The following is a 13,380-nucleotide window of genomic DNA, read 5'->3' on the forward strand; positions in this document are numbered from 1 at the left end:
GCCACATGCGTTTATTTCTGCTTTTCGAAACTGTCATTTGTGCTTTAACCCGAGAGAATCACCTTCCTCATTCTTTAACCTTCCGCAAAAAGCGCAGTAAATCCACTCTTTCACATCACATATTGCTGCAGACGCTTCTGGTTTAACACGTGTTGGAGCTTAAGCAAACGGGTAAGTAAATAAGTAAGATTTTACAATGATTGTACACGTGCCTGACACAGAATAAGTTATTTATTAATTATTATTGAGTTATTTATTAAAGTGGCCTAGTTTAATCAGGTAAGTGATTCTGGTTGATTGATGGAGCAGGTGTAGTAAAGCTGTTGGCTCTTTGTTTGTTTGTTTGATGTTTTATGATTATTTTATTATCGATTTGCCACATTACAGCATCTTACACACCGGATTATTCCACCCACATCTAGGATTAGTTTTTATTTTCAGTATATATTAAGTCAAATACAAGCTAAATGATTGCATGCAGGCTTTTATCAAGTTTTAGTTCTGTGTCAATCTCAACAAGTGCTGTGTTCACGGCTGAAAAGCGTGAGAGGTGTAAAAATGTCCGATTTTTATCTCTAGATTTCAGTGCCCATGCTGTTTTACATAGATCACGTGGTGCCGTGAACAGCCAATCAGCTCACAGCACCTCATCAGCACGAAGATGACCGCGAACGTTAACTGCCGCAGCGGTCTCGCGGGTTGCCATGGCTACGCAGTATTCTTGTACAACAGTCGTGTCGGTTGTGAGATGTAGCCTAGCAGCCTGGCGTCTTTCAGAGTAGTTTTCTGACTAAAAAACTGTTTAAATTATATATATTTTACCTTGATTTGATCATTTATACGTTTATATCTATTTTATCTTCATTTGTATTTAGGTTCCTTTAAAACTAAATGATTTCTAAGTGTTTATTACCTCAAACTTCTTTGAGCTTCAGGCCTGTTGTACAACAGTTCTACTTTCTAGATCTTTCTGTTTTTCGGCTTCTTCATATTCTGTCTTTTTGAATTTGTTTGTGTTGAATTATTACTAAAAATCAAAGTTTTAAAACATAATTTTAGTCCCTGAATTAAGGCACACACATTTTGGGTCAGATTACATTTAACGCACTAATACATAAGGAATAAACCTCCTGGTGCTGTGCAGTTTTAGGAATATAATCAACAGTAGGGTGGTGTATATAACAGCACGGGTGGGTGGTATCCTTTAACAGCATGTCCTGAAGTGTTGTACTCCTTTTATACCACTTTTTAGTTGATTAATGAACGATACATTGTGATGTTTAACCACTTATAGTTACGTTTAACGTTGCGGAACGTCCGTAACATTAGGTAAGTTAGTACCTGACATCCGTTACATTATATCAGCTATAAACAGTCGTTCCCTCACCGGCCTCGCTTTCTTTCTCGCTTGAAGATAACGAAGCAAAAGAAATTGTGTATTATGGTGTTACGGAGGAACTGGAAAGTGCAAACTGCTCCGTCTTGAAGACTTTCCAGTGGAGGAAAACTTAAACAGCTGTTATAAATCTGGAGACTCCTTCCATAACTGGTCAATAAATGTCTCCTAACAGAAATCACCAGATCAACAATTATTCAACTTTTGTTGAATGAAGTTTTTTAGTCTGTTTTTTTATTATTAAACTTGGATTACATGGAGTATCTGCCGTACAAGTCCCTGTGAATGAGCTGTTACTAGAAACAACAACGTATTAGAACAAGCGTGTTAATATATAAACCTGTGATTTGAATTATACCCCGAATTCATCACCGTCATTTCGGTTGTTGTGAAGGACACTATACCCATATTTAAAAAACATCAGAACAACCTGTATGTATGTTTCACCTCAAAATGTAGACAACACACCTAGACAGATACATACACACACTTGGATGAAGTCTTTGGTTGTTTTTGAGGGTTGTTAAAGGAATCTTCAGCGCAAATAAAGCTGAGAAAATGATTAAATCATCCCGGATTATGACGGTCGCCCTCCATGACTGCCTCATGACAGAAATCAGGAGGAAACTGATTTAATAGACATTTCTTCTTCTGTATGACGGTGTGTCTTTCCTCACTCACGTATAAACGGGCTGGTAATAAAAATACACTCCGTTTCATTAGTTTGACTCGATGGTTGTCGTGGTAGCAGCTCTTGTACAAAATAATTAAACAAACAACAGGAAGTTCAGAGCAAACAGAAGCAGATGGCACTGCTGCGTAAAACGGCTGATAGACAAACACTGAGAGAAGCTAGGAGAGTTATCATTACTGATTATATTTTAGTTGGAGAGAAATGTGTGTGTTTATGTGTGTGTTATGATTGGATGCTGATGGTACTGTGGGGTTTCTATGTTAAAAAAAAGAAAGTGGGAATTTTGTGTTGCTTGTGAGGGGGCGTCTTCACTTTTTTACCCTACAATATAAGCCTACTTTTTTTTTTTTTTTTTTTAATCTAATAACACTTTTCTATCATGTGGTGCAGCTTGGCTTGTAATATTGCATGTTGTTGCTGTTTCCACTGCCATACAAGGCGTACTATACTAAAAAGTACCAGAACTTGGTTTCACTTCTTGCCCAAGTACTACGCATGCTGAGCCGGGACCTAGAGGCGGAGCTAAAAACAGAGCATATCATTGATTGGTTAAACGCAATCATCGCAGAATCGTCCTGAGTTACGTGATCGATTTTATATTTCCTAACTTTAATCAACTTTAAGTCAAATCCAGTAATTTCTAGCCAGACCAAATCCCAAATGGATTTCTATTCACTTTGTTTGAGCCCTATTTAGGGTGTAACACAGTGGAGCTGGACACCCTACTTAGTGCCCTAACGCTTAGTTTTTAGATTCAGCCAAAGGAAATGTCTGACTCTGTGGTTTTGTCATATTTAAAAGTTGTTTGATGAAGTTTGCTGTGCAACCTTTCTTGTATTTCTAGTAGAAATAAGTAAAGTGTTGGCACCCTGGTATCTAATTTAATAAGGAACCGTGTCCTGCCATCCAAAAAAAAAAAAAAACCTCTGTATCTTGTGTTAAATACCACAATGTGAGGCTTGGTTATGGGATTTCTTATTGAGTCATGCCAATCTGCTCTGACGTGAATCTTTCTGAAGTACCGATAATGTAGAAGAATGTGACTCCAGGTACTTTTCACATACTGCTAGGCAAATAACCGGTTATATGATACATCATGATGCTGAATACGCAGTAGGTTTAGTTTATCAGTGTGTCAGCACTAATTCATCGTTCTATTCAGCATTTTGTCTAGTGTTTATACACCCAAGATAAAGTCTCTCCTATAGGACAGATCCTCCTAAGGGCACTTATTTTACATAATACCAGAACCAGAAGGCATCAATAAATTTACCTACATAAGTACAGTACTATGCAAAAGTCTTAGGCACATGCAAAGAAATGCTGTAGAGCAAAGATGCCTTCAAAAATAATGAAATTAAATGTTTCTACATTAAAATACTATAAAGAGCAGTAAACAGTAATAAATGAAACAAAGTCAATATTTGGTGTGATGATCCTTCACTTAAAAAAATAAACAGTATCTGAGGTGCAGTGTGTGCAGTTTTCTAAGGAAATGAGCTGGAAGTGTTACTGAGCATCTTGCAGAAGCAGCCACAGTTCTTCTGGAGACTTTGACTGTCGACTCGCTTCTTATTTCTGCAGCGAAACCCAGCAGCCTTCATTATGTTTTTATCTGAAAAGTGTCTCTTATGGAATCTGCTGCTTTCTTTACTGACATACAAACATTTTTCTGTAACATTTCACTTTGTGCTGGAAAACTAATGTTTGGAATCTAAAATGTTTTTGTACTGAATCAATAATGTAGAAGTCAGAAAATAAACATCTATAACAAAGATTGTACTAAAAAAAAAATAGCTTGCCTAAGACTTTTGCACAGTACATATATATTCTCCATAACATTTATTGCTGAGGAAGTATAGATTCTTTTCTTTCTTAGTAGACTCACTTCTGTCAATTTGTTCAAACTGACCTTTGGGGTCAGAAGGCCACACTTCACACTCACATGGCTCTTTCCACACAGACATGCCTGTGTTCACTGACCATAAGTGCCCAAGCTTTTAAAAATGATCACAATATTATATTGAAACAATTAAGTTAACCTGTAGTTATTCTTATTTGACTTAAAGGAAAACATAGCAATATTATAATTATTATTACGTTATATTCACCTAACACAAGAATTACTGTTTATACCATAGCGATTTTGAATTCTCAATTCTGATTGGTTAGAAGCCTTGATTAATTTTCTACAACACCAGATGACAGTAATGACAGGTTTATATTAATGAGCTTGTTCGAATGCGTTATCGTTTCTACAGTAACAACAACAGAGACTTGTACAGCAGATGCTCCACATACACAGTTTAAAAAAACCATCTTTTTGTTGATATGTTGATATGGTTCTGTAAGGAGACGTTTATTTAACATTTATGGAAGGAGTCTCCAGTGTCAACGCTTGTTAACAGCTTTGTACAAGTTTTCAGACATCTACAGGATAGAGGAGTTTACGCTTTCTGGTTTCTCGGTCACATGACCAGCTGCGTCTTTTGTTTTTGTAAGACTTTCTACAACATTAAATGTAACTAAAAATGGATAAAAAAAATACATGTCATTCTTTAAAAAAAATATAAATGTAAAAAATGTATTTGTTGGAAATTTGCTGTATTTTTAGAGGAATAAAACCTGTCAGGATGTGCTGTTAGAGTTGGAAAATGATCAACTTCAGGGTGGTAACAGTAACTCCGCTTCATCACACCACGTCATTGTTGATTATTTTCCCATTTATTTTCCTGTAGAAGTGTTTTATTCCTTTCATAATGCACATTATGAGTCTTAACAATACATCCAAATTGAAAGACAATTAAAAAGAAAGGAAAAAAAACACAATAGTGCATGTAGTGTAGAAGTGATTATTGGCCCATGCCTAGTTTACACGAACACACACATCTGAGTAGTGCATAGTAGGATGAGAAGCCAGTACTGTGGTTTACAGCTGCAAAACTCTTTTGTGTCTTTGCTTGAGCAGGTTCTATAAAAAGGTCATGATCTCGAGTGCTTTCATTTTTAGAACTATGCAAACTGGAAATTCACGACTCAGGGTCTTCCCTTCTGACTCAGCACCCACAATGCTGAGCTCTCTCTCGGGGTTTTAATCAGTGTATATCTGCAGCCTTCCTTTAATGGACACTCGTCTCCTGGTGCTTTAAATGAATTGCTCTAGGACGGCTCTCGTTTCTCTCTGGGTAAGACTGTTACATGATTCTGTATTGATTAGATCTGCTTTTGCTCTGTGTTTCCCCCTGCACGTGTCTACGCTCAAATTTCCTTTCTCCTTTTTTAAAAAAAGTGTAACCTTATATGCTAGTTTATAGCGTCACAATTTCTTTTTTTGTTTCATTCAGTTATATTAGAAATATCAAAGGATTTTGTGTGTTAATATTTTGAAATGTTACTGGGAGTCACATTCAAACAATCGACGTTTAAATGAATAAAGTACGTGATATTTTAGTCTTTTCTCAATCCTAACACGCTGCACTAGTGTAGTTCAGCAATCAAAATCTTCCTCCACTAAACACAATAGCATTGTATCTCAGATAGCATGCACTGTTCGCCAGTACTTTCAGTAGACATGAGTGGTTTTTAAAATGTTAATTTTTAAAAGTTTAGTATTTGAATTTTAAAAACCTCTCATGAAGCCTTTAAACCAGTCTTCTGGATCTTCTCGCTTAGTAAATACTCGATTTGAAATGCAGATCATGACAACAATCATGACAACAGTGGAAAGGTTTGAAGAGAGACAGAGCTCATCAGTTTAACATAAAATCGCTGAGCATTTTACAGTTCGACTTGAAACCTGATGAACAGGGTGTTCAGGCTCTGATGCCCCGTCCAGTGGATATTGCTTTTAAATCTTCCAGACGATCAGAAGCAGTTAGTGTATAAACAATGCCAATCGCATCGCCACTGCTTCCACACATACAGTCATGCGTCAGATATAACCCAGGCTCCTCTGCTTTGCTGTATCACTCCACCCCAACGTGGATTGTTTTCAGTACAAGGTGTGTTCATTTGGTATTTACTCTTTTACATTACACATACGTATGTTACTGACATAATAAAATATTCAAAAGTTAGAGTAATCCTTTATTATAAATCTAGAATTAATAGAAGTCTGTACAGTGTGTGTGTGTGTGAGTCTGTAGTGTCTGTAGTGTCTGTGTGTGAGTCTGTAGTGTCTGTGTGTGAGTCTGTAGTGTCTGTAGTATCTATAGTGAATGTGTGTGAGTCTGTAGTATCTGTAGTGTCTGTGTGTGAGTCTGTAGTGTCTGTAGTGTCTGTGTGTGAGTCTGTAGTGTCTGTGTGTGAGTCTGTAGTATTTGTATTGTCTGTGTGTGAGTCTGTAGTATCTGTAGTGTCTGTGTGTGAGTCTGTAGTATTTGTAGTGTCTGTGTGTGAGTCTGTAGTATTTGTATTGTCTGTGTGTGAGTCTGTAGTATCTGTAGTGTCTGTGTGTGAGTCTGTAGTGTGTGTGTGAGTCTGTAGTATTTGTATTGTCTGTGTGTGAGTCTGTAGTGTCTGTGTGTGAGTCTGTAGTATTTGTGTGTGAGTCTGTAGTATCTGTAGTGTCTGTATGTATCTGTTGCGTGTCTGTAGTGTCTTTAGTGTGTGTGTCGTGTGTTCGTAGCGTGTGTATCAGTGTCTGCATCTCTGCCTTTGTGTAAACACTTGTATAAGGGTTAAAACGTTTTAAACTGGAACTTGTTGAACCCGTCAGATGGAATGATGGATTCACATAAATTGTAGGGCGTCACTGCAGATTCAAAAAAAGCTGAGCTAAAAAAAAAAAAAAAGCTGAGCTAAAAAAAAAAAAAAAAAACTGAGCTAAAAAAAAAAACGTAAAAAGAATGAAGTAAATAAAACACTATATAATAAATAATTTATATGAAATAAATAAAGCATTATAACACCCTTTTTTCCTCATTTTCCTTATTTGAATTTTAATTTTGTGGCATTTGTGGAGTTTCCCAAATGCAAATGTTGATATTTTTTAAAATGTAGATCAGTAATCGTGTGTGTGTGTGTGTGTGTGTGTGTGTGTGTGTGTGAGTGTTTGAGTTTGCGCTGATGTCACTGCAGCTGCATGATCCTCTCCTGATGCAGATCCCCCTATAGTAACCCCAGCGCATCATCCATAATACATTCTCTGTCTGACTCTGTGTGTGTGTATGTGTGTGTGTGTATGTGTGTGTGTGGGTGTGTGTGTGTGTGGGGGGTGTGTAGCCATATTCGTCAAGGCTGGTTGTTGAAGCTGTGGTGTGAGACGTTTCAGCCAATCAGGAAGCAAAGAATGTGGGATTTTGGCAAAGGAGGGAGGAGCTTGAGAAGAGGGCGGGCAGGATGGAGGGGGAGTTTGAAATGAATGATGTGTTAGGGCGGTTTGTGAGGCAGGCGGAAGAGAAGATACCGGCATTCTGCTGATCGAAGGAACGAAGAAAAGAAGAAGAAATCAGATTTAAAAAAGAAAAAAAAAGAACATAGAAAAGAAATTTAGAAAAATCTCAACAGATCAAGCAGCCAAGGCTTGGACGATGCAGTGTAAGTCTCTGTTTAAGGATGTGTGTGTGTGTGTGTGTGTGTGTGTGAACACGTTGCCTTGTGGATGTTGGGTGTGACTCATTCACTCGAAGCAACAGATCTTTGAATGTGTGTGTGTTTGTGTGTATTGTAAAGATCCCATTGTGGTGTGTCACTATTTTGTTTTTCATTTTATTTTAGATTTTTGTGTCTTGAAATAAGGATTTAATATGAATGCGCACATCCTGGTTGGACGACACGTATGATTTGAATGTGTGTGTGTGTGTGTGTGTGTGTGTGTATGTTTAGGGAGGGGCTGTGCTTCCTCATGCAGAGCTCCAGATGGTGGGTTTAATATGAAGGCAGGAAGCTCACCACTGCTGAAACATACACATATACATACAAACGCACACACACACACACACACACGCGCATGCATCCAAACTCGTTTAACTGTTCACCCCAGGGTGTTAATGTTCTCTCTCAGCTGGGGGGCAGTAAGCAGGGGACACTTGATCTAGGTGTGTCAAAGGGTGTGTCTTGGTGCCATTAGCATACACATCAGACTTGTATTGAGTTTTGTTTTATTTTATGAGATTTTAAAATACTACATTAGTAGATTAGTCAGAGCTTAGCATCATTCTGAGGTTTGGAAAATTAACAGTGATACCAGATTTGCTTTGTTTTCCATCACCAAGCGAGACGCACCGTACCCAAGTATCTGTGCTGAATTTAGGTCTCGCTTACACACATACAGATATTTTGGAAAGCGAAGTTTTTATGTCTCTTTAGAAAAAAATCCCATCCACACACACACACACACACACACACAAAACATTTTAGAAAATATCTCAGTCCACTCGAAAACGCGAAACGGTTTGAAAACGCTCATATGAGCACGCCTGTGGTGAAGTCAGCATTTTTCAAAAATCATTTAAAAACATTTTTCCATCCATGAGAAAACGGTGAGTTGTTAAATTTCTCCGTGTTTTCAGTGACCCAGAATTTCACGTCTTTTCATGTTGGTCAAAACACAGAGAAACGTGTCCTCGGTTGTCCTTCTTGTCCAGGGGCTTTATTTATCAAATGTACATGAATTTCATTCAAAATTCATTCTGAAGAAAACTTCTCGGCGTTTTGCGTATGAATGGTGTACAAACGTGCATGAACAGTTGAATGTACGCAGACAACCTACTGGTGCGACAGTTATTTATACATCAATCAAACATTTTGCTGAAATTGACCGCAGGTTAAATAGTTTTCCTGCTGTGACCATCGTTTAACTAATCTGCGTATCAATATAACAGACGGTCGCACAGATAAAAACAGAACTGATGAAAAATAAATAATAAATTGCTCAGGCTTACTAAAGGAGGTCTAGGAAGACGTTATTGGATCCTGAGCCAGAAAATTCTCACAGTCTTGAAACATGCGTTCTCTCCTCAGTGCTCAATTTGCCAGGTTCTCAAGAAAGGTTAAAAGTCGGTACAGTCACACGCAGCACGCTGTCATGAGCACTGGGAAAAGTTCGTACGGCAGGTTGGAATGTTACGTTATTTTTTAGATGGGAATTTTTACATACGACCATTTTAAGAACAATTTTGTGCATACGAATGTTTTATAAATGAGATACCAGGACATGTGGGTGGAGCTAATATATACCAGATTATTGATTGGTTAAAAGCAGTTATTCCAGAATCATCTGTAGTCAATTTCTTTCTCTTTTCAATTTTTTTTAAAGGGCAACATCATTTAACACACAGATTTCGATTTGTTTTTTCTTGTTGCTCTTTAGCTTGATTTTACATTTCTTATCCTACGTTCACACCAGCAAGCGACAAAATGTCAGGCGAATCTTCATCTTCTACGTACACGTGTGACACGGAGCTGAAATTTCTGCAGCAAGCAACTGAGATTTTTCTCAAATTTATGCAAATTAGTTATGACACGGTAAACTGACAAATCCAAACGGTAGGCTCGAGGGACTCCTCGGATCAGTCCTGCGCCCCGTGAGGTCCGACGTTTCTTTAGTTCCCCACTCAGAACTTCAGTTCCCCACTCAGAACTTTAGTTCCTACTGCGATTAGTTCCCATTTACTGCTTGAAAAACTTATAACTGTGGTTTCATTTCATCCTGTCATACACAACCTCTTGTTAAACTTGTGAAATTAATCTTCTTCTTGGAAGAAGGAAGTCGCAGTGTGAGTCTGTGTAGAAGATCTTAAACAGACAATCTGAAACATTAGTTTATTCGAGGTTTATTCTTCCGCAAGTGTAAAGCCAATTAATATCTCATTGTGATGTCAGATTATGTTTGAGATGCATCCCACTCGTACCAGTATCAGTACAGTGCTATGTGAATGTGAGTCATGGCATTAAGTGTGTGTAGACTGTGTGTGTGTGTGTGTGTGTGTGTGTCATAAGACATAATGAGCTTTGGGTGCCTCATAGTCCTTGGTGTGTTCATTCTTATGGATGTGTGTCTCATACTGAAGTGCACTGTATGTGTGAGAGAAGCACAACAGCGGTATGTATCCGTTACATGTTTCAGGACTGAAAAGTGTGTGTGTGTGAGTATGTTGAGAAGCATGAGAGTGCGTGAGAGAGGTTCAGAAGTTCATGTATTTATTCATGTATATGATTTTACCAGTACATAAGGTGTGTTGATGTGGGTGAGAAGAAGAAGCTAAGTAAGGTGTGTGTGTGTATGTGTGTGTTTGTGTGTCTATGGAAAATCGTATTGCGTGCACAGTTTGTGCTCTGTGTGTGTCGAATTCCCCCTGCGGTCAAGGAAGGTGAGTGGAAATACAAACCAGGTCCCCTGTTGTAATCATTATGAGCACAACAGCAACCCACAAGGGCTGTGTGTGTGTTTGTGTGTGTGTGCGTGTGTGTGTATATGTGTGTGTCCATCACAACCACCTAACTCAGAATAAATTAAGCATTCTGAATAAGTCTCTCTTGGGTGCAACAACAACAACAAGGCAAAAAGCTGCAGGTTGCTGATCACCTCCATGTTTCCTGGGCTGAATTTCAGCCTCGTCAATAATGTGCTGTTACATCATCAGAGGCGAGGGATTGATGGGCCTCATGGGAAAGCAGCAGCTGTGTTCATCAAGACCATGGAGCAGATTGTGTGACACCTCCTTGGATAAATCAGTTACTAGAGCGGCCTCAGGACATCCGTAATCCATCATCAGGGCAGCGGTTAAGGTTCTGCACTCCTGACCCAAACGGTGTGGGTTCAAATCCCAGGATTACCGGAAAGACAATGTTTGGAGATGATACTTTGCTCTGACTGACATCTGTTTCACGTCAGCTATGTAAAGGACATTTGATACCTCTTGAATAATCTGAAAATCCAGAGAAACCGGCTGCATAGCCGTGGAATGTCCCTCCACGGCAAGTTTTGCTCTCTTGACTGATGATGGCTGTGGCATCACTGGGATTTCAGTTGTATAATTTACTACAGCAGACTCCACTTAGATTATGTTTGTTATGTTATGAATTATAATAACAGGTAATATGGGATTATTATTATGATGGTCCACTCTAGCTTGGGTTAATTATTAGCCACACCAACCTGTCATTTATGGTTTTCCCCATTTAAATAATCATAAAGGCAGCGTTGGTGTTTGGAGAACAGAGCTGTGGGCCGCTGATATCATTCAGGAGCGCAGTGACGAGTTTCCTGCTTGGAAATGACCCCCTTCCTGTTGGTTTGGCCTCGGACAGCAGGGAACAGGATGTGCTCGGCCATCACATGGAAAAAAATAATACATGGCCATGACGATTGTCGGTCAGTGAGGTTGTCTAGGTGTGGTTTGGTTCCTGATTTACTCTTTACATTATAAAGAAGGAGTTCCGTGTGTGTGTGTGTGTCTGTGTTTGCCGGTTTTTTGGATCGTCAGTTGCGTTCTGCTCAGCTGTAATCTTGAACAATACAGTGAGTTTGATTTTGATGTTTTGCTTTGCTCTCACTTTGACATGGCACAGGCTTTAGAAAAGCAAGCTGCTCCTTTCTAGCTACGAAAAATATAGTCTGGTTTAATGTTTGTCCCGTTCGTGTTTCCGTAGTTCAGCGCTGAGTTGAAACCTGTGCTACACTCAAGCCTGGAGAATATTTACCTCCAAGTCCATTTTAAGAAAAAAATCTTCACAAAGCAGTATATAATGACTGAATGATGAAACCTTCTTGCTATGATAATTCTCATTTTTGCTAGTGTAGCTATGAGATTCATCATAAATGGGGTAATAAATGGGCATTTTACCTGCTAGAAGGTAAAAAATTGTCCGGAGCCCTATTGGAACGGCATTCGTTTTCTGTCAGCATTTTACAAGTGCGGAAATCTAGCTGCTACATGTGATGGTTTGTTTGGTGCTAGTTTGTAGCCATTATCGTGATATAATAATATTATGATACTTTATCATCTTCTTCATGTGTCACTGTGTGCATTAAAGGTGCAAGTTTTTTATTTTTTTTTTTCAAGAATAGGTTTCGAACAGTTAGGTGGGTTTGACATTTGAATGATTCCTGCCCGTGTTCACGAAGCTCCGCCCCCAGCATCTAGATAAAATGACTGACAGTAATCGCATCCGAACACAAACAAGTATTCTGGACCGGAGATCCGTTTTCTCAGCTACTTAATACACTTTTGCTAAAATCACAACTTAATCCACTTTTTTTTTTTTTTTTAAATTGTATGTCCCACATATCTTCCAGGTTATTTGTACAAGTCAGAAATAAATAAAATCGACTATTGCACCTTTAAATGTACATTAAGAACTATTTTTATACGAGTTGTTTCATTTTTTCTCCTTTTCTTTGTGAAATACTTTTCTTTATATAAATGCTGGTTGGTTTTAGTTCGAAAGTTGGTTAAAAACGATGGTTTTAGCTCGACAGGGCTTTAGCTGTTTTTAGGATAAACTTGGTGAGATGGTAATATAGATATAGAAACTCAGAAATGTAAGTACTTATGTGTATATGTGATATTAACACACACACACACACACACACACACCATGTAAAATGTTTAGTGTTAAAATTAACTATGTACAGTATATTACTTATGTATATAAATGACCTAGTATTGAATGGTCTTCCTTGACCTTGTTAGAGGTTTATACAGTAGGCATTTTGTGTGTGTGTGTGTGTGTGTTAATCCACTATGATATTATTTATGGGCGTATGTTGTGTTCACTTGCTCAGCCAATAGTCTTATGACACACAGACAGACACTTGTTCCTCTGAGCACATGTTGGGTCATGTGACTGCCACATGTCTCTGACTGAGCAGGTGTGTATGAAATACACACACTTCACTGCAAATATGCTAAACTGGTAGCTACATGCTTCTTTTACCTGTTATCTACATTATCATCATAACTCCAGTATCAGAGTAAAGAAGCGAACCTCAGACACTAGACATGTCTTTGGAGAAGATGTGTGAATTTGATTTGGAGAAGGATTCGTAGTGGTGTGTTAACATTCTGTGTGTGTGTGTGTGTGTGTGTGTGTTTTCTACAGTGACCGTGTGTGAACCCTCAGCCATATCGACAGCAGGAGTGATGGACCCCGCAGGAGACGTGAGCGTGCTGCAGTCCTGCGCTACTGAAGACAGCATCGCTTCTCTGGAGGACCATACTGCAGAGTCTACAGCCAAGTGTGTACTACAACACACACACACACACACACACACACACACACCCCATTCAGCTTGTCAGCTAACGAGCTGAACCTGCTCTGCATTCCAGTAGTTACTAATGTACCT

The 13,380-nt window shown here is 38.6% G+C and overlaps 1 protein-coding gene across 5 annotated transcripts in view; it reads left to right on the forward strand.

The window, feature by feature from the left end:
- The first annotated feature begins 5 nt into the window (after positions 1-5).
- Positions 6-13,380, forward strand: part of acsbg2 (acyl-CoA synthetase bubblegum family member 2) — a 32,379-nt gene continuing 19,004 nt past the window's right edge. For 2 of the 5 annotated variants that reach the window (XR_008302149.1, XM_053235907.1), the window contains exons 1-2: positions 7,456-7,628; positions 13,137-13,272. Coding sequence is in view for 4 of the 5 variants with exons in the window: in XM_053235907.1 (XP_053091882.1) it covers positions 7,622-7,628; positions 13,137-13,272 (143 nt within the window). In the remaining variant the exon portion in view is untranslated. Of the gene's footprint in view, positions 172-7,454; positions 7,629-10,125; positions 11,554-13,136; positions 13,273-13,380 lie in introns of those variants that run through there. The other 3 variants (XM_053235910.1, XM_053235909.1, XM_053235908.1) reach the window with 3 other exon arrangements.

The sequence above is a fragment of the Pangasianodon hypophthalmus genome, chromosome 8 (assembly GCF_027358585.1).
Source record: "Pangasianodon hypophthalmus isolate fPanHyp1 chromosome 8, fPanHyp1.pri, whole genome shotgun sequence".
Taxonomy (NCBI): domain Eukaryota; kingdom Metazoa; phylum Chordata; class Actinopteri; order Siluriformes; family Pangasiidae; genus Pangasianodon; species Pangasianodon hypophthalmus.